Raw genomic sequence first — 27,880 nt, 5'->3', positions numbered from 1 at the left:
TGGGGCGGGGCCTGGGAACCCGGCTGAGAGCGCGGAAGCACAGATCCTCCCAGAAGCGAAACCAGACATCGCAGTGATGCTGGAGGCCCTGAGCTCCCTGGCGGCGGCCCTCTGGGCGGCTCTCCGTCCTGGCACCGTCCTGCTGGGGACCGTCGTTTTTCTCTTCTTTGCTGATTTCCTCAAAAGACGGCGTCCAAAGAACTTCCCGCCAGGGCCCACGGGCCTGCCCTTTGTAGGCAACTCGCTGCTGATGGACCTTGAGAAGGCGCACCTGCAGCTTCAGCAGGTAGGAGCGGGCGAAGGTGTCAGAGCCGCGTCCTGACCTGACCTGCAGGACAAGGGCCTTCCGGGTACCTAGGGCTGGAGCATGGGGGCTTCTGAAGCATTCAGTCGGGAACCGGGTACACCCTGCTCTGAGCTTCTCTTTCCTCACCGTCACCTGGAATGATTCCAGCTGTGCTTTCTAGGGGTGAACTGTTGTTGCTGCTGCTGCTGCTAAGCCGCTTCAGTCGTGTCCGACTCTGTGCGACCCCATAGATGGCAGCCCACCAGGCTCCCCCGTCCCTGGGATTCTCCAGGCAAGAACACTGGAGTGGGTTGCCATTTCCTTCTCCAATGCATGAAAGTGTAAAGTGAAAGAGAAGTCGCTCAGTCGTGTCCGACTCTTAGCGACCCCATGGACTGTAGCCCACCAGGCTCCTCCGTCCATGGGATTTTCCAGGCAAGAGTACTGGAGTGGGGTGCCATTGCCTTCTCCAGAACTGTTAACTGTTTACTATTTAAGTGTCCCGACACGATCCGCTTTGGGGGAGGTAGGGGCTGCAGGTTTATTGTACAAAACGGAAAGTGTTTCTTGGTCCATATAGCTGATGGAAAAAGTGTAAATATTGAACTGTAGCTCTCATCTGAAGCCTCACATACTGCCAGGAGCTTTAATATTTGCATATTTTCTCTCGTGTCAGGGATCCTTGGATTGAATATGGTTCAGAATCCTCTCTATATGCTCAGTAAATGTTTTTCGACTGACCAAGTGACTCTTTGTCTCTTCTGTTTCTTTTACTAGAGTCTGGAGTGTGACAGACACGTTTTTTAAAGTCATTTCGAAAAATAAAGTCATTTCGTGGTGTCTGGTTACATATTACAGGGACGTTCTATTTATAGTATGATCACTCCTCTTTTCAATAATCTTATTCTTGGTGGGGGTAGGGGTGAATGCTATATACTTCCCCTCTTGGAGGCTCCGTTTTCCATTTGTAAAATGAGGATGTATGTGCGTGTGCTTAGTCGCTCAGTCACATCCAACTCTTTGTAGTCCCATAGACTGTAGCCCACCAGTGTCCTCTGTCCATGAGATTTTTTTCAGGCAGGAATACTGGAGTGGGTTGCTATTCCCTTCAGGGGATCTTTCAGAATTGGGGATCGAACCCGAGTCTCCTTTGTCTCCTGCACTGCAGGTGGACTCTACCCACTGAGCCATTCCTACCTAAATCCTCAGGACTTTTCAATTACATTGCTTCCATCCACACAAGGACACAGTTCCTCAGCTTCAGGTTCCTCCATCTGCAATCCACTCTCACTAAAGTATTCATTTAAAAATGTCGTCTGCCTAGATTTTCTTAGTGCTTTCTGCTGCTTCCTAGAGTTCATATTCCCTTTCCTAGAGTTCATATTCCTTAGGGAGCCACATGGATCCCTTCTTGTAGCCTCTTTCCACTTTATAGTCATCTCCCATCAAGGCTCCCTAACTGTGGCCATTCTGAATTCCTTAAAATTCCCTTCATCACTCAACACTGTCCCGAGAATCAACTGCCTCCCTGCCTCTCAGCACAGGCACCTTCCTGACCGACAACACTGTGGTAAGTGGTTGCGATGATTAAATAAAAGGAATGTTCAGTGTTAAAATAGCTTATAGTTGGTGCTCAAAAAAGAAAAGTTTTAGTTCCCTAGAAATTCCTGGAGCACTTTCAACACAAGCCTGTATTACAAACTCAAGTTCAGATGGAGATGGTTTCATCACTTTCTGGGAGAAACAGCCAATTGGTTGCACTAAGTGGTAGGATGAGTATATAGAATTTTAGGGCCAAGATGCTAAGATTCTAAACCTGTGCCTTTCTTTAAGAATTGTGCTGTTTAATTTCCAAGTATTGGAAGATCTTCCTGATTTCTTTCTGTTAATGATTTACAGTCAGCATTCATTAGGGTCAGAGGACATATACTGTATTTCAACTTTGAACAGATATGTACAGGTTGGTTTTATGACCTAAAATGGAGTCCATGCATACTTGAAATAATGGCTTCTGCTGCTGCTGTTGGAGCATTCTGTACTATATATCAGACAGACTTGAAGAGCATTGTTTAGTGCTTCTATACCCTTGTTGACTTTTTATCATTCTGTCAATTATTAGGAGAGGCATGTTAAAGTTTCCAACTATAATTAGAAGTTCATCTATGTGTCAGATCGGTTCTGATAGTTTTACTTTATATACTTGGTATATATAAAGTAAAGCTCTTTTTATTTGGCTATATATAAAGCTCTTTTTATTTGGCTCATGCACATTAAAATTGTTACATTATCTTGGTGAATTGGCTCTTTAGTTATTACATGTTCTTCTTTATCCCTGATGATTTCCTTTGCCTGAATATTATCTGATAAAATAGAGCCACACCAGCTCTCTTTTAATTAGGATTTGCATACTATATGCTTCTCCATTCTTTCACTTTTAACCTACTTATATGATTATACTTGAAATGAGTTTTTATATAGAACATATAGGTGGGTCATTTTTTCTTTGTGCCAGTATCTCTTTTAATTGGTGACTCTAGATCATTTGTGTTTAGGGTAACTTTTGCTGTCTGAGGGATTCCCTGGTAGCTCAGCTGATAAAGAATTCTCCTGCAATGCCGGAGACCCTGATTCGATGCCTGGGTCAAGAAGATCCCCTGGAGAAGGGAAAGGGTACCCACTCCAGTATTCTGGCCTGGAGAATTCCATGGACTGTATAGTCCATGGAGCCACAAAGAGTCGGACAGGACTGAGCGACTTTCACTTTGATGTGTGAACACTTAAGTATGCCATTTTACTATTCGCTTTCTATTTTTCACTCTGTTTTTTGTTCCTCTATTTCTTCTCTCTGGTCTTTTGTGGGTCACTTGAACATTTTTAAGAATTCCTTTCTATTTTAACTGTAGTGTTTTTAGTATGCTTCTTTGTTTGGTGCCTTAAGTATTTGCTCTAAAGTTTATGTGATATGCATACATAGCTTATTGTATCATCTGAGGTTGTTTCTCCATTTTAAGGCTGAGGAAACTGAAAACTAAGTGATTTGCCTAAGTGACTCAGCACTGAAAATGGCCAAAGAAGGACTTGAATCTTAATCTGGTCTCTACTTACGCTACTTGACTTTTCATGATATAGTTAGCAGATAATTGATTTTGTTCAGGGTTGCACTTATCCAGTAGACACTTAAGAAGTGCTTATCATATGACAGGTATAATACAAGAAGAGTATATGGTGAAATGTGTGGTATAAATTTTTGATAACCAAATGAGATGTCATTAAGTGGGTTCATTGTGAATGGGAATCCACGGGGATACCCTCCTAGAATGTTGAAATAAATTAGGCTGAACTTGAGCAGAGGCAAGTGGCTCTGGGGAGTAAAGTGGACAGGAGATTTTAAGTTGGAGAAGTGACTTGAGCTAAAACAAAATAAGGAGGCAGTGAAGAAACTGGCTGATTTGCTTAGCATGGTTTTTCCCCCATTTTCTCAACATTGTTTACTATAGCTGTTTTATAGAAACATTTATGTAAATAAGAAAAAGTTCTTATTGGACTAAGAAGGGGAAATGGTAGATAAGGTGGTTAAAGCCACTATAAGGGTTTATATAGAGTTGATGTAACAAAAAGATTCCGAAAGACAGTGGTGTAAAAAAGATTGAAATTTATTTGTCTCTCACAAGTAGATTGAGATGTAGGTAGGAAGACCAGGATAGGAAGGCTGCTTTGCTCCACAAGGTCATCTGAAACTACAGTGCTTCTGTCTTGTGCTCTGGCCCTGCAACAGTGTCATGTGTAAGTTCTGTGCCATGAAAAGGAGAAAGTGGGGGGTGGTGAGAAGTAACTTTCCTTTAAGAACACGACCCAGAAGACGCACACATCACCACTACTCACGTCCCATTGGATTCCCATGAAATTAAGTGAGAAGTAATGTGACCAGGTAATCCTTAGGGAGTTCCATCACTCAGCAGAAGAGAGAGAGAATGTGTCCATGCTTTCTTTAAGGATGAGGCATACAGAGCAAATTAGAAACAGTCCTACTTTATGCCCATCAGCTATGTGCTATATCTCTGTGCCTCTTTTTCTGAAAATTGGGCATACATTATAGAGTTGTTATAAGAAACAAGTTAGGATTATCAGCCTACTGCCAGGGTGCCTAGCATACAGCTGATGCTCAGTTTATATATCTACCTCCCTCCCCCTCTCTTCAAACATTTATAGTAACCAATTCAAGAACAAAAAAGTTTTTGATTGCAAATGAGGCATCACTTGTCTGGCTTGATTGCTGCAAGGGCTCCCTTCGTACCCTCTCTGGCCACTTCCCTCCATTTATTTGTCAGTATCTTACAAGAAATCTTTTGCTAAAATACACTCCCAAATATATCAATAAAAATACATAATTTTATTATTAACCTTAGTATTATGATTACTAACCCCAGAATCCTAAAGATGAGAATTTGTAAGAGCCCTCATTTTATATACTTGGAAACTGAGACAGAGAGAAGTTAAATAACTTGACCAAGTATCACATAGAAAATAACCAGTGGAAGCTGGATACAAAGGGATTTGTATGCCTTCAAAATCCAAGTACTAAGCACTCACCTTACCTCTCTTATTCAGTTTTTAATTGCAAACAAAACAAGATATAAAGTGTTTCACCTGACATTGAGACCTCCTTGGTCTAGCTCATAGTACCTTTCCGGCCTTGTATCCCATCTCCCTACACAGGACCCTTTCCAGGAACATTTCCCAGCCCCAGGACCCTTATATGTGTGTGACACACCCAGACACTCTTCATTTCACTCGCACTCTTTCTCTCCTCTCCCTGCCCCGTAACTCTCATTCTCAGTTTATTGCTGTCACATCCAGTAAACTCTTACGTTCCCAGTGCTATTTCAGCTTTATGTCTTGTCTTTAAATCTTACAAATACCTCCAGTCCTTAATATCTTTGGCACTTTGGCTAAGTTACTTCTCCATGACTCATTTTCCTTACTAAAACATAAATAACATAATTACTGCCATAGGGTGGATGGACGAGTGGTTAAGAAAATGCGCTTCCACAGCAGGAGGCACAAGTTGATCCCTATTCAGGGAGCTAAGGACCCACAGCAATGTGGTGCAATCAAAAAAAGATAAATTTGGTCTAGCTTCCCTAGTAGGGAGTACACACCATCATAGGGTGGTGTGAGGGAAATGAGGCAAAAGGTGAAAGGTGGTTAGCGTGGCACCCAGTGGATGTGGCTGTCTGTGACCACCAGTGCCTTTCCCCTGTACATCAGCTCTTTACTCTTGTCCTGTCTGCCCCCTTGAGCAACTGCACCTACGCTTCTTTGCTCACGGAGCCCATTCATTCCCCAGAGTCTAGAGTGGCTGTCTGCCAGTATTGAAAACAAACTGTCTTTCCCATTGTTGTTCTCTTTCTTCCTCACAGAAATCTTCTTTCCCCTTTTTTGGGGCTGTAGAGAGCACACTGCCCTGCTTGTGAGATTTTAGTTCCCAGTCCAGAGTTAGACCTGTATCCATGGCACTAAAGTCCAAGCCCTGACCACCGGACAGCCAGGGAATTACCCTCCCAGAAACTGTAAACGAAAAATCGTTTTCTCCCTCTTATACAGGGGAGTGGAGGCTCCAAAAAAAAGTGAAAAAACTTTCCCGAGATCTCACAGCTAGCCAAGCATAGAGTTAACATGGCTCCAGCTAGTGTGTTCTTGTCTATGACTGGGCCTAGCCCTGTAAGGAATTTTTTGTCACCTAGAACCTGTTGAAGAAGGGGACACTGTCTTGTGGTTAAACAGATATGATTTTCTATGAAGTCCATGCTTTCTACCCCAGACATTCACTAAACATATCTCTGCCTTCTCTGGTGAGTCACATGGACTGAATTCTCTCCCTTCACTAGACTCTAAGATGCCTGAGGTTAGAGACCTTGCTTATTTTATTGTATCCTTATGCCTTTTTCTCAGGATACATATGCTCACTCAATCCAAGTAAGGTGAACGTATATATGAGTATTTATAATGAATGTCTACATCCTCTAGTGGATTGAACTGAAGTCAAGTTGACAGCAAGAGAAGTGGAAACAGGCATAAATATTTCCAACAGCAAAGGTATACACACACACACACACACACACACACACGCACACGCACACACAGATTTCCCTCAATATAATCTCCCTCAGCTCTACATACCCTCCATTCCAGAACACACAGACATGTGCATGTATAACTGTGACTCTTCTACTATTTTTCAGTTTGTGAAGAAATATGGCAATGTTTTTAGCTTGGATCTTGGTACATTTCCTTCTGTTCTTATAACTGGATTACCCTTAATTAAAGAAGCGCTTGTCCAACAAGGTGAAAACTTTTCCAACCGCCCTGTAATGCCTCTCCAGGAGCATATCTTTAACACTAAAGGTAAGTTCTTACGTTGGTTAGCATATGTTTGATATTCTTATGGTCTGCGGAAAGTATCTCCAACAATCCCAGGAACAAAGCTCCTCATAAGGAGCCTGAGTGCCCGCATTTCCCTGTTGAAGGCACCCCCTCAGGGCACCTGGCAGAGCCAGCTCTAATGTCAGGGATTTGGGAGAAGCGACATGACCTGCATGAACTCACTCTGGGTGCTTTGATAAATAAGTATCCTCATCACTCAGTGATGTGATGTGTTGTTTAAGCAGAGAAAAGGCAATGCGTCCTCAGGCTCTCTTGCTGCTTTCCCACTCAGATCTCTTCCCCTAGAAAACGGATGTGCATCAGCTTGTTCCTGTTGATTAAGTGATCCCTTCTTGCCTCCAGTTCCTTATGTTCTGTTATTAAGGCTGTGCCCCAAAGGTATCTCAAGCCTTCTATCTATGTTAAAAGAGTTTGGCATGAGTACTTAGAATGGTCACTAAATAAACTTACATTTTCAAAATTCTAAATGAAAACTTTATACTTCTACAAAAACACCATTTTTTCAGGTATTTCTCAATCCCTCTCTGAAATACTTCACCCATTATCCTACATCCATTCACTCGACTATCTGCCATGAGAACTGAGGACTAGAGGCACCAGTGACAGAGTAGTGAGTAGAACAGAAAAAATTCTTGATTTTTGTGTAATTTACATGTTATTAAGAGACACAGTATCAAGTACGCTAAAATTTAATGCCTCGGTTTTATGAAGATAAGAGCAGGGTTCACTTAGTATAGGTATCAAATCTCCTCCTGAGACTCAGGAAAAGCTATTATAAGTAAATAACAAGTAATAAAATGAAGAAGCAATCCACTAGAGGGAATAGAATATGAAAAGTTTCTAAGATGGGTAAAAGGACAGTGAACTGAGGAATTGAAATGTATCCAGTGTGAGAAGAACAGAATTTAAATGGAGATAATTAAATGAAGATGAAGATGTGAAGTTTCGCCTGAAATAGTTCATGTTTAAGGATATTGCTTTTTATCCTGATAACAATGCAGGCTTCTGAATGTTTAAGTAGTAAAAGGAATCAACATACTTACATGGTAAGTTTTAAAGACTTCTCTAAGCTTCAATGTCAAGAATGGAATAAAAGGAGCAAAAGACTATTGTAGAATTTTAAGGGAGAAGAGGTGGTGGCCTGAACTAGGGAAGTGGCAAGAAATGGCAGTCCAGTAGGTTACACTAGGGGAGTGACTGTGAAGACAAATTGATTTAAGCTATTCAGGAGGCATATTCAATAGGACATGATGACCTAGATGGAGGGAGATAGAGGTAGACACCCAAATGGGTAGGTAAAGGAAAAAAGGAAGATGTGGAGGAGAACAAGGTGTTCATTGGCCTGGGTGGCGAGTTGTATGGAGCAAATCATTAACTCAGTCATGAATATGCTGAGTGTGAAGCCAAGAGAGTCAAGCAGAAAATTGGTTACATGTCTGCAGCTGAGGCACAGATACAGACGTTCACATCAGTAGATGTCATTTGAAACATTTGGAGTTGATAAGATTTAGTAGAAATGGAGGATAAGGGTAAGAAGAGAAGAAGCTTTGATCCAAGCTTGAAAAGGTTCATCATTTCAAAATTTGACAAAGATGGGGAAACAGTGGAAACAGTGTCAGACTTTATTTTTGGGGGCTCCAAAATCACTGCAGATGGTGACTGCAGCCATGAAATTAAAAGACGCTTACTCCTTGGAAGAAAAATTACGAGCAACCTAGATAGCATATTCAAAAGCAGAGACATTACTTTGCCGACTAAGGTCCATCTGGTCAAGGCTATGGTTTTTCCAGTAGTCACGTATGGATGTGAGAGTTGGACTGTGAAGAAGGCTGAGCACCGAAGAATTGATGCTTCTGAACTGTGGTGGTGGAGAAGACTCTTGAGAGTCCCTTGGACTGCAAGGAGATCCAACCAGTCCATTCTGAAGGAGATCAGCCCTGGGATTTCTTTGGAAGGAATGATGCTAAAGCTGAAACTCCAGTACTTTGGCTACCTCATGTGAAGAGTTGACTCATTGGAAAAGATTTTGATGCTGGGAGGGATTGGGGGCAGGAGTAGAAGGGGACGACAGAGGATGAGATGGCTGGATGGCATCACTGACTCGATGGATGCGAGTCTGGGGAACTCCGAGAGTTGGTGATGGACAGGGAGGCCTGGTGTGCTGCAATTCATGGGGTCGCAAAGAGTCGGACATGACTGAGCAACTGAACTGAACTGAACTGAAAGTTAACCGAAGTTATGATGATTTCTGTGAAGTCAGAGAATTAGCAGAAGAGTCTGGAGAGTGTGGTGTCCTGAGCACCACTGGAAAAGAGTGTTTCAAGATAAATGCATCTCATGCTGTTGACACATCAGCATGAGGCTGAAAAGGATCCTGGACTGAACAGCAGGGAGGGCTATTTCATTAAGGTGGTGGAAGTGAAAGGGAGATATTAGAAGGAGTGGAAGAGTGTACTGGAATGAAGAATTGAGAGGGTAGTGGTCTCACCTGTGTTATAAAATAAATGAAGTTCTCTGCATACCTCATGATGGATTTGTTTATCCTTTGCCTGTGATTTTCTTTCTGCATACCATTCACAATTCTTTGTTTACTTGGGTGATTCATCTTTTAAGGATCTTTAAGCACTTTCTCCTTATGAGTTTTGATTTTATCTAATCCATTAGTGCATGCTTAGTATGTACCATAACAAATACTTAGATATAGTGTGTGACAAGTAGTCAAAGCATGGGCATCAGAGTCAGGCAGGCTTGGAAATGAATGCCTGTTCTGCTGCTCTAACTCTGTGACCTTGTAGAATGTACTGTTATCTCCTGTGCCTCATTTTTCTCATCAGCAAAACTGGGGTAGTAGTTTGGTAGTGGCACCCCACTCCAGTACTCTTGCCTGGAAAATCCCATGGACAGAGGAGCCTGGTGGGCTGCAGTCCATGGGGTCGCTAGAGTCGGGCACGACTGAGCAACTTCACTTTCACATTTCACTTTCATGCATTGGAGAAGGAAATGGCAACCCACTCCAGTGTTCTTGTCTGGAGAATCCCAGGGATGGGGGAGCCTGGTAGGCTGCCGTCTATGGGGTCGCACAGAGTTGGACACAACTGAAGCGACTTAGCAGCAGTTTGGTAATAGTGATATATATAGAAGTATATCAGAAAGTGAGTACTAAATCCCAGAATGCATTAAAAACGCTAATGTCTCCAGCATTGCAAGCAATCAGTAAATTCAATCCATTATATCAATTGCTTTGAAATTACTTCTCTGAATAATTTCAAGCACCTTAAAGTCCTTTTTCGTCCTTCTGATACATCACGGGTCTGGTTGGCTTTTTTTCATAATGTTGGCTTTCTTTTCCCAGGCTTAATCATGTCCAGTGGCCACATATGGAAGGAACAAAGAAGGTTTGCCCTGACAACTCTTAGGAACTTTGGTTTAGGAAAGAAGAGCTTAGAGGAACGCATTCAAGAGGAGGCCTCCTACCTCATCCAGATGATAGGAGAGGAGAATGGTGAGCATGTCATAGGACAGGTGCAGGGACTATGGCTCATACGTTTGCTAACCAGATGTTCATCAGTGCCTACCTGCCTTTCCTGAGCCCAGAATTGTGTAGAGTGCTGAGGGGATAACAGGGAACAGCTAACCATGACCTGTCTTCATGGGGCTCATGAATTCAGACAAAGATGGGTAGTAAACACGTTGGTTTAAATCCTGGTCATCAGTTTGACTTCCCATGCATTGACTCAGTGCTTGCCCAGTGTCAGACCCTGGGGTCACAGTTTCAGAGGTGGTTCTGTAGTCGGTGTGTCATATGTCACACAGAGTAGGATCTCTGTACAATAGAAGCAATCCATTATGAAGGCTCCATCTCTTCTTCTTCCTCCAGGAAAGCCTTTCGACCCTCACTTTACAATCAACAATGCTGTTTCCAATATTATTTGCTCCATTACCTTCGGGGAGCGGTTTGACTACCAGGATGATCAGTTCCGGGAGCTGCTGAGGATGCTGGATGAGGTCTTAAATCTGCAGACATCAATGTGCTGCCAGGTGAGGCAGTTGCCACTTCCTATCTTGCATAAAGATATGTTAATGTCTGTCACAGATTAGATGGGGTCTTTCTTTCCTTTGTAGCTAAAAGATAACTTTTTTAAACTGACTTCAGCGCAAACTTATTTGAAATCAATCTGTTGACTTTAATGTTTTTTATAATATTGTATTCACTATTGATAAATAACATTACTAACATTTGTATGAAGTACAGGACTTTACATGACATACAGGTATACACTACATTCTTTTCCTTAAGAAACAGAATATTACCATCACTTTTGAGTCCCTTCTGTCCATGTCCCTCCCTAGTCGCACACCTCTGTGATCCTCAGATGTATGCTTCTGTGCCTGGCTCTAACTCAGCTCATTGTTTTGAAATTTATTTATTGGGTCTTCTAATTTACTCTGTGTAGTTTTCCTCTGCATGCCGGTGCCACTGATTGTTATTCTTTTGAATAATGCTTGCAGATTTATTGAACATATGAGGGATTTCTAATTTGAGGAAGCTATGAATAAAGCTGCCATGAACATTTCTGTTTTATTGTTCATGTGGACACATCCACTCATCTCTCCTGCATATACACCTGTGTGTAAAAATCCTTAATGGTTTCCACCATTGGTCTATTTCCATGCACATCCACACTTGTTCCTACCAGTTTTCTAAATTTCTAGGATATGGATTTAAGAGATTCAACCCTCACCCTGTCCTTGGTAATCCCTGCCATCTCCTTTTGTCCTGCTAGGGTTGTAAGTCTGTCAAAAGCTCTGCTCATCTGCTTGGCCTCTCAGCCCCTTTTGTGTATTTGGAAGGCACTATTATGGGAAAATCAGCCCTAAGTGTTGGGGTAAACCCTTGTGTATGTACAGGAGGATTTACTTGTAATCATTTTTAAAAGTAACATTGCCTGGAGATTTATGAACCCATCTCACCTAACCCGATAAAGCAGTTAGCATGAATCCTGGCACAGAAAACGGACATAATGGATATGAGCTACTATGATTATTATTGTCAGTATTGTTTTTGAACAACATTTCTTATTGTCACTTCTAATCATGGTAACCCCTCCATTCAGTAATTCCATTTTCTTCCTTCCTATTAAGACAGAACTTAGGAAGTCTGGGACCTCAGTGAGCATGTGTTGACTATTCCCAGGGAAAAGAAATTCCTGAGAAGGTTGGATGAGACAGTGAGTCAGGGGGTAATAAGCATTTTTTAGAGGCCCAAAATAGCTCAGGCAGTATGATTGACAATTCCATTTGTCATACTTTATTTCAGTCAATTTTTATAACAACCCTTTAAAGATGAAATGGAGCATCCTAATATGGGCAAGTAGATATGGGAATGCTTAAGCATATTCACATAGTGATCCACTGGCTGTGTGTTAAGTGTGGAATAGATCTCATGTGATTGAGTAAGGAAAATAACCCTGGTGCCCCAATGGCAGCAGATTATACTAAGCCCAGACAAATTACATAATCATCTTCATTATTGTCATTATTATTATTCCCGAAGCCTTATAGCTAGAAAGCAGTAGAGCTAATATTCAAAGGCATGTATGTTTCATTTTAAGTCTAGGCAATTTTCCATTATGTTGGGCTATCTGTTTTCTACCAGATATTTTTAGGGAAAATATATCCAAAACACACTTAATTTTATTAAAAATGTCTTATCTGCATGAAGAATACATCATAATGGTATGATAGATAAACACATATCTATGTTTAACATAACTAATTAGCTAGCTAAAAAGAGGTGTTTCATGCACAAAGACATATACACACATATTAGAGGAAAGTGTCATGAAAAAATATAAATAAGGGAATGGGAAGAGATTCCAGAAGTACTGCATTATAGGATTAGCAAATAAGATCTCTCTGAGCAAGAGCCAACCTGAATGAAATAAAAGGGTAGAATTATACAATTTCCAGAGGAAGACCAATCTTCATTGAAGGAATAGCAAATCCAAAAGACTAAACATTGCCATTCTTGATGTTGTCACAGAGACCAGCGGAGCTGGACTAGAAAGACTAAGAGCGAGTAAGATGGCAGCGAGTGATAGCAGAAGAGGGGGCAGGCGTGGAAGAGGCCAGCTCATGTGGAGCTCCAGGCCAGGAGAATGGTGTAGAATTTCTCTAAATGTCATGGAAAGTCATTGGAGGATTGAAAGATAAATAGTGAAATGATCTGATTAAACTGTTAAATGATCTCTCTGGCAGCTCAGTGGAAAACAGACTGGGAAAGGGGTTGAGGAGAGAATCAGGGAAATTGCTGGGAGGCCTTAAAGCACCTAGGTAAGAAATGTTGGGGCTTTGTCCTAGAATGACAAACACATGGAGTACTGAGAAGTGGTCTGGAAATGGTTCTATTTTGGATGGAGTGCTGAAATGCTTTGCCAGAGGGGGAAGAAGAGAGGTGTGACAGAGAAGATGAGACAAGGGTGATTCCAAGCGTTAATATAAGCAAAGAAAATACATATAGAGATACAATGGTTTCTTTGTCTTCAAAAGTAGAAAACGGGCACTTCCTTGTCTCCATGACTGTTTTGTTTTCTCCATCAGCTCTATAATGTCTTTCCAAGGATAATGAATTTCCTTCCGGGTCCACACCAAGCACTCTTTAATAATTTGGAGAAACTGAAAATGTTTGTTGCCCTTATGATTGAAAACCACAAGAGAGACTGGAATCCTGCTGAAGCAAGAGACTTCATTGATGCTTATCTCCAGGAAGTAGAAAAGGTGAGGGGACCTGGGTGTTTTCCTGAAGAGTGTTCTTAAAGAGCAAATGAGGCAATTCTGATATCTTATTGCTGCTGTAAGAGATCACTATAAACTTGGTGGCTTAAAACAACCAACATTTATCAAGTCAAGATCGGGGCAGGCTGGCTCTTTTGAGGCTCTAGGGCAGAATCTATTGATGGGCTTTTCCAGCATCTAGAGGCTGTCTATACCCCTGAACTCACGCCCCTTTCCTCCGTCTTCAAAGCCATTGATGTAATGTCTTTTTTTCCACTGTCCTTGCATCTTCTCTTAATTTGCTCCCTGTCTCCTCTTATACTCTTCTGATTACAATGGGCGCGCTAGGATAATCCATATCAAGATCCTTAATTTCATGATATCTACAAAGTTCCATCTGTCAAAAAACATTTACCCATTCCAGAGATTAGGACATGGACATTTTTGTGAGTCATTATTCAGCCTAGCACAAGGCTGGAAAAATAGAGACACTATTTCAGAGTATAGGAATATCATTAGCTCAGAATTGATGATAACATTCAAAATAAAGATATTGGTTTAAGAGTATTCAGCTTGAGGTCTTGGAAAGCCCACATATACTGCCTTTTGATAGTCTATTTCTGTCCTCTATCCATATCTGAAAGACCTATACACAACAGGGAAAAGAAGCATTGTTTCAATATTACTTTTACCAATGTCCAGTCCCCTACCCCTTCCCCAGTTCCCCAACACAGAGTATAAGTGAAGCTGAGTCAGATGCCAAAGGTTAGTCTCAAGTGGAGGACTTTTGCCTTCCTCCCTCCTCCCTATTTCATGCACTTTCAAATGTTGTTTGTGAGATGCGGGGAAAAGGCCAAATTGGATACAGGTCATTTAACATATTAAGGCTGGTGGTTAATACTCATCACTGCATCAGTGTCATTGTTTTTCACTCATTTTCAACTTTTAGAGTTCAAAGAATGGTGAATTTATTTTCTGTCTCCTCTCTTATTTCACCTTATTGTTATACCATTAATAGAAGTATTGATTCCTCCTGACAGGAGGAGACTTCACTTGTTATAAGGTGTGCAGGCACGCAGAGGAACACGGACACATTGAAGCTCCCGTAGGAAAGTGGTGAAGATGCTGGAGGGCCAAGAGGAATGATTGTTGGAATCAGAGAAGTTTAACCTCAGGAGGATGTTAATGGGGAATTGCGAGAATTGTACTTTAGAGAAATTAATTTTATTCTTTCTGGTATCAATGCAAACATTTGTTGAGAATTTCTTATATGACATTTCCATCTCACATAGTTCATAATGCCAGTTGAGGAGTGAATACTGAACACAAAGTGAGAGGTTTAGCGACTTGGTCAAGTTGTACATATAGTGAAAGGTGTGGCTAATATTGTAACCCAAATATTATTATATTTCCAATATAATAATAGACTCTCCCAACATATGGAAGTAAAAAGATTCTCTCAGTTTTCATCCATCCAAGGTGACAAAAGCTCCCAGCACTTGGAGCAGGAAGATGCTAATGATACTGCAATAATAAGCCTCTGCCTGCTGAGATGGTCAAAGGAAAAGTCATTTCTCTTGGGGGAATCTCTCCTCCCATGTTCTCACTAGAATGAAGCCTCCTTTTGTGGCAACTAAGAACCATCTGGATAAGCCAATAATCACTGTGTTTTCTAGCATAAGGGCGATGCTGCTTCAAGTTTCCATGAAGAAAACCTCATCTACAGCACCCTAGACCTCTTCCTTGCTGGCACAGAGACAACTTCAACCGCCCTGCGCTGGGGGCTGCTCTACATGGCCCTTAACCCCGAAATCCAAGGTGAGCTCATTAGTGGATGGGCCTAGGCCAGGTCAGTATGCTTCCATAAATTAGTTCATCTATGTCTCAATATTCCTAAAGGGAATGTTGGTTCACCCTCACTAATAAGAGGAACCTGAGGCTCACACAGCTTTAGGAACTTGCTGCAGGAATGTTGTTGAGCAAGAGTTTTCCACCTAATTTGTCTCACACCAGGGCCCACTTCCCACTCTCATACCTCCCTGAGAAGCTAGTCTGGAGAGCCTAAGATAGCCGTTTTGATGCTGGTTATTTCATTCCTTAACTTAACCAGGCTCAAGGAGAGTTATAGAAAAACAGAATTATAGAACCACCTTTGCTTTTTTCAGAAAAAGTCCAAGCTGAGATTGACAGGGTGCTTGGCCAATCACAACAGCCAAGCATGGCCACTCGAGAGTCCCTGCCCTACACCAACGCTGTCATCCATGAGGTGCTGCGAATGGGGAACATTATCCCTCTGAACGTGCCCCGGAAGGTGGCAGTGGACACCACCCTGGCCGGATACCACCTGCCCAAGGTAATTAGGGGTTCACACCAACAGCCTCAGATCTCCAAGCTCATATTTGTAAATGATGGAAATCTCAATGGCAAATGTGATGTGTTTTCTTTTCTTAGGGAAACACTTAATTGGAGAGGGAGATATATTACTACTGATGTAATTCTAGATATTTTTCTTTACATGGGGTCTTTAGAATATTAGTTCAAATAAATGTTAATAGTTGTTCTAGAGGAGAAGGGGGATTCCTACATGAAACATGTTCAGACAAAGGCTGGCTTTTCTCTACTGTGAGATTTCTCATTCTTTTTACTACCTGACGTGCATTCTTAATTCTTGTTGGGAAACAGCAGGCAGCAATTCTGAGTCAGACTTTGCCATGAGGTCCTTTTCTTTGCCACGGGAGAGCTTTTCACAGGATAGGGACCTGCCAGACTTATTTTGGAAAATTCTGTTTCAAAATCCTGGGAGTTTAGAATGTTGAAATATGAGAACCAGTTAAGACCTCCTGGGCCAACATCACATTGAACTGGTGTTTCTAACATAATATCCCCACAGATATTGCTTCCAGCCTTGACTTACAGTCCCTTGATGGGACTACCTCACAAGGGAATCAATCCAAGCCTGTGCACACTGAATATCACAAAAGGAGTGAAAGAATGAATGGTTTTTAAGCAGTCATCATGTACTATGGACTATATAGGTTCTTTCAACTTGATCAGTCCTCAGAATAATTCTTTTTTTTTTTCTTTTACAAATTCATAATGAAGGCTCAGAGCTGATTGATCTTGCATAAAATCTCTGGTGTACAAAGTGACAAGAGCTGGGTTAAAGAAATAGATGTGTTCTGAGCCCCAGGCTCATCTTTTTTTGTCCTATACCATGTTTTCTCCACAGGAGTCACTTTACTTTGCTTTAAAAGAAGCTCCTTAAATTGTTCTCAGTAGGACCCTGTTAAGTTCCCTGTCCTCACAAAGGCAGTTCTGCGCTCTGCCAATCACTCTTAGGATCTCAGGAGTCGGCTCTCCTGTCCCCACTAGTGCCCTCTCTCCACACCGCACATTCACAGTTTTGCTTTCTCAACACCTTAGTCCATTTCCATGGATCCATTTCAGTTTGTCTGAGTCCCTCTTTGTGTGTCGAACCTGGGGTGGATTTCAAGATAAAACCAGAAGAGCCTATGCTCTGGGCTCGCCTTGGTCATGGTCCCTGCAGCCCTTGGAGAAGCAGCTATTCCTGCTGCGATTTCATTTACTATTTTTTTGCTGATTGACCGTCTTATGGATGAATTCTGAGGTCTAGATGACATTACAGGTGATCTTCACATATTCATAACAATTCACTTAGCTGCAGAGAACCATCCTAGCTCAAGAGATTGGTTTTGTAAGATTTTTTTTTTTTTCTGATGTACTGTTCTACAAGACCCTTACCCACTGGGTGGGCAACTTGCAAACCGGAAGCAATTATACTACAGAAGTTCTGCCATAGGAGCGAAATCCTGAGCCCCAAGGCAATCTTCCCAGCCTGAGGGTCTGGCATCAGGAGGAGGAGCCCTTGAGAATCTGGCTTTGAATGTCAGCAGCCTTTTATCACAGGAATTCCACTGGACTTAAGGAAGCATCAACTCCACTCTTGGGTCATGTGCACACTGAGACCCATGGAAAAATAGCAGTGACCTCATAAGAGTCTGGACCAGACCTACCTACTAATATTGGAAGGTCTGCAGAGGCAGGGGCAGCTGGGGCTCACAGCAGGGACAAAGACCCTGGCACTCGCAGGTCTAGTGAGTAGTCACTGGCATGAAGATGCCCAGAGGCCACCATGCAAAAAGGTATGGGAACAAGTGGTATGATTGAGAAACTGAAGAAGGCTTGATACAGTGGGAGTGCAGGCAAAAGGACTGTGACTCAGATAGAGGGCTGGTGACAGGTCCTTAATCTGAGTGAGGAGAACTATTTGGAGGGTTTTTATCAAGTTCCAGGAGTGTTGGGTGGCTAGGAGTGACATAACTAAACCATGTCCAGAGCTAACGCTGCTTTCCGTGTGTGAAGCACTTTGGAGGGGGGAGAGGATATAGAGTTGTAGTTAGGCCTCCTGTAGTAGTGTGGACAACCAAGGTAGTACCTTGGACCAGGCAGTGGGGGGAAATAACATGGAGGTGATAGAATCAAGAGGAATTTCAAGGAAAACTGACCAGCCCGGAAAAGGATGGAATGAAGGCAGAATGAATAATGGGGGGCGTTAAGGAGGACTCGTGGGTTTCTTGCTGCAAGCTGGGAAGGATAGTGGTTCTTTCCACTGGGTGACCTGATTGTATTATTAAGCCTTCTCTGGAATGTGTGAGATAATGGAGGGAAGAGAATAGGAGAAACAGATGAATGAGACATTTTTCATGTTGGGGAGGCTGCCATATTTACCACTTGACTGAGCAACTGGGTTGATTTTGGTCCAGAACTGCCTGCCCACTGTCACATTATTCTCTCACTGATGCACACACCTCCCCATTCTGCACTAAGAGTAGCCACATTTCGCTGATAAAATTCCCAGCAGACAATTCCCATCCATCATTGTAAGCTGTCCCATGGCAAAGAGCAGGGTTCTAGGGGTTGAGCTCAGCAGGTACAGGGTTGGGGAGGCTGAAGAAGTTCAATCAGCCCTGATGTGGGAGCCCGGGGGGCCGCTGCCCCTCGGCACACATCTGTGGTATGTGTCATGTCTTGCATGAGTCCCCTGCCTTCTCCAGGGAACCCTGGTTACGACCAACCTGACTGCACTGCACAGGGACCCTGCGGAGTGGGCCACCCCCGACACCTTCAATCCAGAGCATTTCTTGGAAAATGGACAGTTTAAGAAAAGGGAATCCTTTCTGCCTTTTTCAATAGGTGAGTATCTGGAAATAGGAGTGTGGGAACCCAGAGTCCCTCTCTCAGCCCTTCTTCTGCTCTCTCAGCCCTGCTCCTCTTGTGATACCTTGCTTTAGTTGACATGTCTGTAGATAGCCCTGCCTAGCATGACTCACTCTTGCTGTGGGTGCACTGCAGGTTTCCCTGGGCTGAGCATCACCAGGATTCGTTCTCTTATGTCCTAAGCCCTGGCTTGACTCTGATGGAGATTTCAGCTTTAAATTGTTCGGTCCCCAGGAACTTTGGGGAGAGGAACTTAGCCTCTGCCTGTTACCCACAAAAGAAGGGTGGGCACTTGCCATCTTTATAGAACTTAAAGTGTTCCAAGATCTTTTTAGTGCTTCCCACTCACAAAAACATAAAGCTGATTGCTAAGAAAGGGGTAAGGGAGGTTCCAGTAAAGGGGCTGCCTCCGTATCATTATGGGCATTACAAGGGACTCTAGATGCCACGGGCTTAAGTAGATGAGATTCTGTCTATACTACATTCTTCCTTTTTACTTTTTTAAATGAGATGGTTTGATAGCATCACCAGCTCTATGGACATGAGTTTGAGCAAATTCTGAGATATAGTGAAGTACAGGGAAGTCTGTGTAGTGCGGTACATGGGGTCGCAAAGAGTCAGACACAACTTGATGACTGAATAACAGCAATCCTTTACAAATCTAGTGAATACATTTACATGGTGTATAACTTAAAATATATGAAAGAGAATGCAGAGAAAACTCTTTCTCTCATGTTTCCCAGCCAGCCAGTTCCAAAAGGGTGTTTTACTCATAACTTTGTGAAATGAGGAAGGAAAAGTCTTATATTTACCAGGTAATGAGTTAAGTATGTTGCTGAGATCGTTTTAAATAATTTCCCAAATCCTTAATTCTATAAATGTTTTCTGAGCACCTATTATGTGTCAATTAGGCAGCCCTGAGAATATGACAATGATTAGGTAGAAAAAAAAAAACAGTATAAGTTTTATGGACCATGTATTCTACCTTAAAGTTACAAAGTCCAAATTCCAGTCACCACGCTGGGGATAAGGGAGGAAACTACAGCTTAACAGGGTCAACTATGGTATCTATAGTCACAAAGCTCACAGAGCAGAGGTTGAACTCAGTGTTGACCAGGTTTATCAAATAAAGCCTATGCACTTCCTAGAAACGTCTCCCAAGAAAGTAACTAAATGCTACAGTGAGTGAATGCTCTGAATTTCGCAACAATTTTCTTATCATTGAGTTAAATTAAATATACATTGACTTTCTGTGACAGTATAATCTTATTGATCATGCCACAAAGGCACAGAAAGGGAGGGACTGGAAATTGACCCCATGTAGGCATGATGCAGAGCCCAGGCTTTTCTGCTATAGGGCACTGTCCTTCGTGTATCTGGACTGATTCCAATTAGATCTTCTGTTTCTTTCTCTGGTTCTCTGCCACCTTTGCTCACTTGGACAAGTCACTTTTTAATATGAAAGCAGACATGAGGATGTTGGAAAGCCTTCCAGACTTCTTGTCTGCCTTGGTGCGTGCTAAGTCGCTTCAGTCATGTCTGACTCTTTGCAACCCTATGGGCTATAGCCTGCCAGGCTCCTCTGTCCATGGGATTCTCCAGGCAAGAATACTGGATGGATTGCCATGCCTTCCTCCAGGGAATCTTCCCAGCCCAGGGTTTGAACCCATATCTTCTAAGTCTTCTGCATTGGCAGGTGGATTCTTACCACTAGCGCCACCTGGGAAGCCTAGACTTCTTGCCTACAAGAGCTTTATGTTTCTTATTATAGTACAGAGTTTCAGCTGTTTTATCTTAAGTGTTATAATTTTTCTTTCCTCACTGTATTTTTTGTTATTTAGAGTTGAAACACATCCTTCCTATTACAGATTTCATTTGCAAGCAAATTATTTTATTTTATACTTACAGCAACCCAATTATTAACAGTTAGGAAAACAATTAGTATCTCCTTTCTCAGTGAAAGGAAATTAGGATTAAGAGAAAGTTATTTCTCATCCAAGGTCATGTGCCCAAGGAATTGGCATAAAAGGGCCTAAGACTCAAGTTTCTGGTTTCTTTTAAATTTTTGTTGAAGTATAGTTGATTTACAATATTGTATTAGTTTCAGGTGTACAGCAAAGTGATTTAGCTATGTGCTTAGTTGCTCAATCATGTCCAACTCTTTGTGACCCCATGGACTACAGCCCACCAGGCTCCTCTGTCCGTGGGGATTCTCCAGGCAAGAATACGAGAGTGGGTTGCCATGCTCTCCCTCTGCCAGGGGGTCTTCCCAAGCCCACGGATCAAACCCAGGTCTCCCACTTTGCAGACAGATTCCCTACCGACTGAACCACCAGGGAAGCCCAAGAATACTGGAGTGGGTAGCCTATCCCTTCTCCAGGGGATCTTCCTGATCCAAGGATCAAACTAGGGTCTCCTGCATTGCAGACGGATTCTTTACCAGCTGAGCTACTGGCTCACATGGTAAAGATTTAGTTATAGACATATATCTTTTTCTTTCTAGGTTTCCACCTTACTGGTTATTACAAAATATTGAGTATAGTTCCCTATGCTATACAGTAGGTCCTTGTTGGTTATATATATATTTCTAATCTAGTGCTCTCCCTAACACGTTTAGAATTTTCCTACTTAAAGGCCCTTCCATTTTAAGATTCACTAAATTCATATCATATGTATCAGTTGTTACATTGCTGCATTACAAAGTTGGCAAACTCAATGGCTTAAAACAATAAGTGTCTATTATTGCTCACAAGGCTACAGTTGAACTGAGAGCTCCACTGTTCTTAGCTGGGCTCTCTTGCCCGTTAGGGAGGTCAGCTGGCTGAAGGCTGATCTAGGATGACATCAGCTGGGATAGTAGGGCTCTTTTCCAAGTTTCCTCCTCCAGCAAGCTAGCCCATCTGGTGTGCATGTAGAAGACAAGACCCCAGGAGGGAGGACAGCCTACAGTGCCTCCCACGGGCCAGGCTCGGAACTGGCGACCATCACTCCCACTGCATTCCGGGGCCCAAGCAGCTCACACTGTGAGCCCCAGTTCAAGGGAAAGGGGAAATGGCACAAATTTTATGGGAAGGGCTATGAAATCACATTGCAAATGATGGGGGTTCAGGGAGAGGGGGGAAATTGGAGCCAGTATTGCAGTCAGGTGATCTCACTATCTTTCTTTCTGCCCGAGAAGAATGATTCAGACCAAGCTAGCAATTTGGGGATCCCCTCAGTGTGACTAAACGAGAACTAGTGAAACAGAACAGGAAATAGAAACCGGAAAAATCCACTGACTTAAAGTGTCAACACTGCAGTCAGGTTTATTCCCACCAGACTCCCGTCTTTAGGGCTCAGTTACTCTGCCTCATACCTGACCCAGCACTTTATAAAGAAAGCTTCCCTGAAGGAATGGGGTGTGAAAAGCACCCTCCCTTCTCTTGGAAAGAAGGTCAGGTGTGGAATTAGGAGACATGCACAGCTGGGGAGATTACAAAGGTGTTATGCAAACATACATTTTCTTTTCTCCATTTAAGTTTTCCCTTTTGATCCAACAAAGCAGCAGATATCTTCATGAAAGGCAAGAGTCTGAGTCCTCAATTTTCAGAAATATCACTGAATCATGGAGATAAGATTAGGAAGATCTCTCAAACACCCTAGGTCAATTCTCTCACTTCTAGTAACTGATCTGGTTAGTTAGTGATGGCGAGTTAGTACATGCACCAAGAGGAAAATCTGTGTTTCCCTTAATCCCGGATGAAGCCTTGAAATAAGGTAGCACTCCTTTCCATGACTTATAAGGTGAAAGTGAGGTTCCTCAGTCGTGTCCGACTCTTTGTGACCCCATAGCCTGTAGCCTACCAGGCTCCTCTGTCCGTGGGATTTTCCAGGCAATAGTACTGGAGTGGATTGCCATTTCCTTCTCCAGGGGATCTTCCCAACCCAGGGCTCAAACCTGGGTCTCCCACATTGTAGACAGATGCTTTACCGTCTGAGCCACCAGGGAAGTCCCAAGTCAAATCTCCTGTTTTACTGGTATCCTTGATCAGCCATATATAGTACTTAGGAGAGCAATTACTTCACAAGTTTGACAAGTGAAAATTTTATATGTCGATGAAAATAAGCAATTTACTCAGAGCCCAGAGCTGGTGACTGATGGAACCAGTAACGTAACCCTGGATCCTGACTCTAAGGGTCCAGTTTTATCCCAATATATGGATTTTTCTAGGAGAATTTTGGGTATTTATAATACAACTGACCTGGTACCATCAAAAACAAATTTTTCTATTTGCTGCAATTTAAGCCAATTTCTTCATTTTTTTTTCTTTCCAGTTCAGTTGCTAAGTTTTGTCTGAAATTTGTGACCCCATGGACTGCAGCACAGCAGGCCTCCCTGTCCATCACCAGCTCTGGGAGTTTACTCAAACTCATGTCTGTTGAGTTGGTGATGCCATCCAACTATCTCATCTTCTGTTGTCCTCTCCCCTCCCACCTTCAAACTTTCCCAGCATCAGGATCTTTTCAAATGAGTCAGTTCTTTGCATCAGGTGGCCAGAGTATTAGAGTTCCAACTTCATCATCAGTCCTTCCAATGAATATTCAGGACTGATTTCCTTTAGGATGGACTGGTTGGCTCTCCTTGCAGTCCAAGGGACTCTCAAGTTCAAAAGCATCAATACTTCAGGCATCAGCTTTCTTTATAGTCCAAGTCTCACATCCGTACATGACTACTGGAAAAACCATAGCTTTGACTAGATAGACCTTTGTTGGCAAAGTAATGCTTCTGCTTTTTAATATGCTGTCTAGGTTGGCCGTAACTTTTCTTCCAAGGAGCAAGCATCTTTAATTTCATGGCTGCAGTCACCATCTGCAGTGATTTTGGAGCCCCCCAAAAATAAAGTCTGTTACTGTTTCCACTGTTTACCCATCTATTTGCCATGAAGTGATGGGACTGGATGTCATGATCTTAGTTTTCTGAATGTTGAGTTTTAACCCAACTTTTTCACTCTCTTCTTTCACTTTCTTCAAGAGGCTCTTTATTTCTTCTAAGCTTTCTGCCATGAGGGTGGTGTCATCTGCATATCTGAGGTTATTGATATTTCTCCCAGCAATCTTGATTCCAGCTTGCGCTTCATCCAGCCCACCGTTTCTCATGATGTACTCTGCATAGAAGTTAAATAAGCAGGGTGACAATATACAGCCTTGATGTACTCCTTTCCCTATTTGGAACCAGTCTATTATTCCATGTCTAGCTTCATGTCCAGATCATGTCTGTTTCTTCTTGATCTGCATACAGATTTCTCAGGAGGCAGGTCAGGTGGTCTGGTAATCCCATCTCTTGAAGAACTTTCCAGTTTGTTGTGATCCACACAGTGAAAGGCTTCGGCATAGTCAAAAAAGCAAAAGTAGATGTTTTTCTGGAACTGTCTTGCTTTTTCAATGATCCAGTAATGTTGGGAATTTGATCTCTGGTTCCTCTGCCTTTATAAAACCAGCTTGAACATCTGGAAGTTCACGGTTCATGTACTGTTGAAGCTGGGCTTGGAGAATTTTGAGCATTACTTTACTAGCGTGTGAGATGAGTGCAATTGTGCGGTAGTTTGAGCATTCTTTGGCATTGCCTTTCTTTGGAATTGGAATGAAAACCGACCTTTTCCAGTGCTGTGGCTACTGCTGAGTTTTCCAAATTTGCTGGCATATTGAGTGCAGCACTTTTACAGCATCATCTTTTCGGATTTGAAAGAGCTCAACTGGAATTCCATCACCTCCATTAGCTTTGTTCATAGTGATGCTTCCTAAGGCCTACTTGACTTTGCATTATAGGATGTCTGGCTCTAGGTGAGTGATCATACCATCGTGATTATCTGGGTTGTAAAGATCTTTTTTGTATAGTTCTTCTGTGTATTCTTGCCACCTCTTCTTAATATCTTCTGCTTCTGTTAGGTCCATATCATTTCTGTCCTTTATCAAGCCCATCTTTGCATGAAATGTTCCCTTAATATCTCTAATTTTCTTGAAGAGATCTCTAGTCTTTCCCATTTTATTGTTTTTCTCTATTTCTTTGCATTTATCACTTAGGATGGCTTTCTTTTCTCTCCTTGCTCTTCTTTGGAACTCTGTATTCAAATGGGTATATCTTTCCTTTTCTCCTTTGCCTTTTGCTTCCCTTCTTTTCACAGCTATTTGTAAGGCCTCCTCAGACAACCATTTTGTCTTTTTGCATTTCTTTTTCTTGAGGATGGTCCTGATCCCTGCCTTCTGTATAATGTCACGAACCTCCATCTATAGTTCCTCAGGCACTCTATCAGATCTAATACCTTGAATCTATTTGTCACTTGCACTGTATAATCTTAAGGGATTTGATTTAGGTCATACCTGAATGGTCTAGTGGTTTTCCCAGCTTTCTTCAATTTAAGTCTGAATTTGGCAATAAGAAGCTCATGATCTGAGCCACAGTCAGCTCCTGGTCTTGTTTTTGCTGACTGTATAGAGCTTCTCTACCTTTGGCTGCAAAGATTATAATCAGTCTGATTCTGTTATTGACCATCTGGTGATGTCCATGTGTAGAGTTTTCTCTTGTGTTGTTAGAAGCGGGTGTTTGCTATGACCAGTGTGTTCTCTTGGCAGAACTTGCCTTTGCCCTGCTCCATTCTGTACTCCAAGGCCAAATTTGCCTGTTACTCCAGGTGTTTCTTGACTTCCTACTTTTGTATTCCAGTCCCCTATAATGAAAAGGACATCTTTTTTGGGTATTAGTTCTAGAACGTCTTGTAGGCCTACACAGAACCATTCAACTTCAGCTTCTTCAGCTGGTTGGGGCATAGACTTGGATTACTGTGATATTGAATGGTTTGCCTTGGAAACGAACAGAGATCATTCTGTCATCCAAGTACTGTATTTAGGACTCTTGTTGACCATGATGGCTACTCCATTTCTTCTAAGGGGTTCCTGCCCGCAGTAGTAGATGTAATGGTCGTCTGAGTTAAATTCACCCATTCCAGTCCATTTTAGTTCACTGATTCCTAAAATGTTTACATTCACTCTTGCCATCTCCTGTTTGACCACTTCCAATTTGCCTTGATTCGTGGACATAACATTCCAGGTTCCTATGCAATATTGCTCTTTACAGCATTGGACTTTACTTCTATCACCACTCATATCCACAACTGGGTGTCGTTTTTGCTTTGACTGCATCTCTTCATTCTTTCTGGAGTTATTTCTCTACCTTTATCCAGAAGCATATTGGGCACATACCAACCTGGGGAGTTCATCTTTCAATGTCCTATCTTTTTGCCTCTTCATAGTGTTTATGGGGTTCTCAAGGCAAGAAAACTGAAGTGGTTTACCATTCCCTTCTCCAGTGGACCACGTTTTGTCAGAACTCTCCACCATGACCTGTCTGGCTTGGGTGGCCCTACACAACACGGCTCGTAGTTTCATTGAGTTAGCAAGACTATGTTCCATGTGATCAGGTTGGTTAGTTGGGGAAGAAGGCATCTTGAAAAGGAGGGGCTGGGGAAAGCCTGGAGCAGGCAAACACAGGTGGGATGAGATGAGGTTGGCCCTGCATGGGGAACCCTGGCAGGAAGATTCCCAGTCATGATGGGGGGATACGTGACATAGGGAAAAGATGCCTCATACTTGAAAAACCTTGCTTTGACGTTTACTTTCTTTTAACTTCCAACAATTTTTTTTTTTTATAAATTGAGAGAGGTAAACACAGACCGTTTGCTAATGGATTTTTGTAAGACTTTTGGCTAGACCACATTCATAGGTCAGCCTTGGCTGCCCACTTGTTTCATCCACAGCCTGCATCTTCACCGTTGCTTGACCATCTGAGTCCTGAAGGCACTGGAGTGTGTGATTGTGGAATGACCTCACCGGGCTTAGGTTACTCCAGGTGGTCATGATTAAATAAGCTGAGTGCATAAAGGCTCAGGGCCAGGCAGGCCTGCTGTTTGCTCACGTTTTGCAAGATGTGGTGGAAGATTTCAGTCCTTGCTGGCACAGACCACCTAACCAGATACTCATATTTTTGTCTTTCAGGAAAGCGGATGTGCCTTGGAGAACAGTTGGCCAGGACTGAGTTGTTTATTTTCTTTACTTCACTTCTGCAAAAATTTACCTTCAGGCCTCCAGAGAATGAGAAGTTGAGCCTGAAGTTCAGAGTGAGCTTGACCCTTGCCCCAGTCAGCCACCGGCTCTGTGCTGTTCCTCGGGGCTGAAGTTGTTGGGGTGGGGAGAGTGAAGAAAAGCAGGAAGAATGAGCTTTCCCACACCCCCCAAGGCAGGGCATCTGCTCAGAAGTGAGGGGACAGCATCCAGTGCCTCTAGGATATGTCACAGGAACTGGACTTAGAGGAAACTGGAACTAAACCCCAGTTTTGCCATCTCCAGTGGGGCCTTGAGCAAATGAGTTACGCTGTAAGTGATTTCGTTTTCATCCAGAAGATTTAAAGTGGACAATGATTCCATCTCTAAAGGAAAATCTACTATAAAAATCAGAGGAAATAATGGACTTTAAGTGGCTTGGAAACCATAAAGCACATCATAAAAGTCATAGCTGTGATCTGCCTCCTCCCTGCTTCCTTCCTTAGCTTGGTTTTGGTTCTGGTCTGTTGAGATGGCCTGGGTCAAAGAGGTGCCAAATGGTGGATAAGAGTTAGAAGTTGGGCCTGGGGCAGCTGTGGAGGTCAGCCAGAAAGGCACTCACACTTGGTAGCCCTGGGTAAGCTGACCCTGCTTCTCCCTCAGGCTGACCCCTGGGAAATAGCAGGTCAGGTGGATTCCTGATTTTTAGGCAGGTTTCTATTTTTAGGCAGGAGAAGGAGTTGCTCTGGTTTATCTAAGGAAACACTACCTTGGCCTTGGACAGCAGACCCAAGAAGAATGTCACCACAATAACCAAGCATGGAACTCAGGTTCGGTTCAGTTCAGTTCAGTCGCTCAGTTGTGTCCAGCTGTTTGCAACCCCATGAATTGCAGCACGCCAGGCCTCCCTGTCCATCACCAGCTCCCAGAGTTTACCCAAACTCATGTCCATCGAGTTGGTGATGCCATCCAGCCATCTCATCCTCTGTCGTCCCCTTCTCCTCCTGCCCCCAATCCCTCCTAGCATCAGAGTCTTTTCCAAGGAATCAGCTCTTCGCTTGAGGT

At 42.7% G+C, this 27,880-nt stretch overlaps 1 protein-coding gene across 1 annotated transcript; it reads left to right on the top strand.

Moving 5' to 3' along the window:
• Positions 1–27,293, top strand: LOC102184867 (cytochrome P450 2J2). The gene is made up of 9 exons (XM_018044784.1): positions 1–286; positions 6,529–6,691; positions 10,083–10,232; positions 10,608–10,768; positions 13,331–13,507; positions 15,181–15,322; positions 15,670–15,857; positions 18,580–18,718; positions 26,771–27,293. Exons 1-9 carry the CDS (start codon positions 77–79, stop codon positions 26,947–26,949), a joined length of 1,509 nt encoding a protein of 502 aa, XP_017900273.1. The 5' UTR covers positions 1–76; the 3' UTR covers positions 26,950–27,293.

Source organism: Capra hircus, chromosome 3 (genome assembly GCF_001704415.2).
Source record: "Capra hircus breed San Clemente chromosome 3, ASM170441v1, whole genome shotgun sequence".
Classification (NCBI taxonomy): domain Eukaryota; kingdom Metazoa; phylum Chordata; class Mammalia; order Artiodactyla; family Bovidae; genus Capra; species Capra hircus.
Note: the sequence above shows the minus strand (reverse complement) of the source record. Positions and strands in the feature narration are given on the sequence as shown.